Here is an 892-nt window from a genome sequence, read left to right on the forward strand (position 1 = left end):
AGATCGTTCTTACTCGAAAACTCGAACTCCATGACTTCCTGTATAGCCCATTGACTTGAACGCGGACAAGAGCAATACGGTTGAGGATTTGAGATATGATCTCGAGAAAACGGCCATACCTAACCTGTAGTTGTCTCTTATAACGCTGAGTGGGAAAAATTAATCGAATAAGATTGGATAGCCCCGATAAATCAGACTGAACGAACTCATGAGACGCACATGAGCGATCTACGACACTACTCGGGAATAGCGAGGCCACCTTTTGGACATCTGCCAGAAGATGCTTCGATATGAGTACCATTCACAGACAATGTGAACGCATCTAGCTTGTCGTTGAAGGGAATGCTTTCCCATTCGGTCGGATTGAAATGCATAAAGTCGGCGAAGTAAGTGAAGTTTGTATTAGTGGTATCCATGAATAGTGTGGTACTTTGTTCATCAACTGTCCAAGGAATGGTACCAGTCACGTTAACGCCAACCTTCCTGCCCTGTATGTAGAAGTAGAGTATCTGGAGCACGTCTGGAGCCCATGTGTGGAAAAAGAGAGCCGCAGAGAGCTTCAAGTTCGCGTCGGTGCAGTACTCCGACTTCGGTGGGAAGCACTGAACCATCGATGAAATGCCCAGAATGGCGATGATCTTCTTGAGGAAGGACATTGGGATAGAGTGAATGCGAGACACTTGAACACTTAACTGACTTGAATGGTTCTCTCTTCAGTTGCCAGTTGGTAGATAAAGGGATGACCCCCTCATATAGGGGCCCTCAAGCTGCTAGCGGAAGACGTCGTCAACTCGTATACGAGTAGCCTTTCAATGATAACGAATTCGTGCTCATATACACAGCTGCAATAACTGCACTAATATGTAACAGAGCAGTGCTCCGCAAGAATACC

The 892-nt window shown here is 46.1% G+C and overlaps 1 protein-coding gene across 1 annotated transcript; it reads right to left on the minus strand.

Moving 5' to 3' along the window:
* Window positions 1–236: 236 nt before the first annotated feature.
* Window positions 237–656, minus strand: Pmar_PMAR006315 (hypothetical protein; the record flags this gene model as incomplete). The annotated part of the gene is made up of 1 exon (XM_002787152.1): window positions 237–656. One exon carries the CDS (start codon window positions 654–656, stop codon window positions 237–239), a length of 420 nt encoding a protein of 139 aa, XP_002787198.1.
* Window positions 657–892: the final 236 nt, after the last annotated feature.

Source organism: Perkinsus marinus, assembly GCF_000006405.1.
Source record: "Perkinsus marinus ATCC 50983 genomic scaffold scf_1104296930238, whole genome shotgun sequence".
In the NCBI taxonomy this organism is placed as follows: Eukaryota; Perkinsozoa; order Perkinsida; family Perkinsidae; genus Perkinsus; species Perkinsus marinus.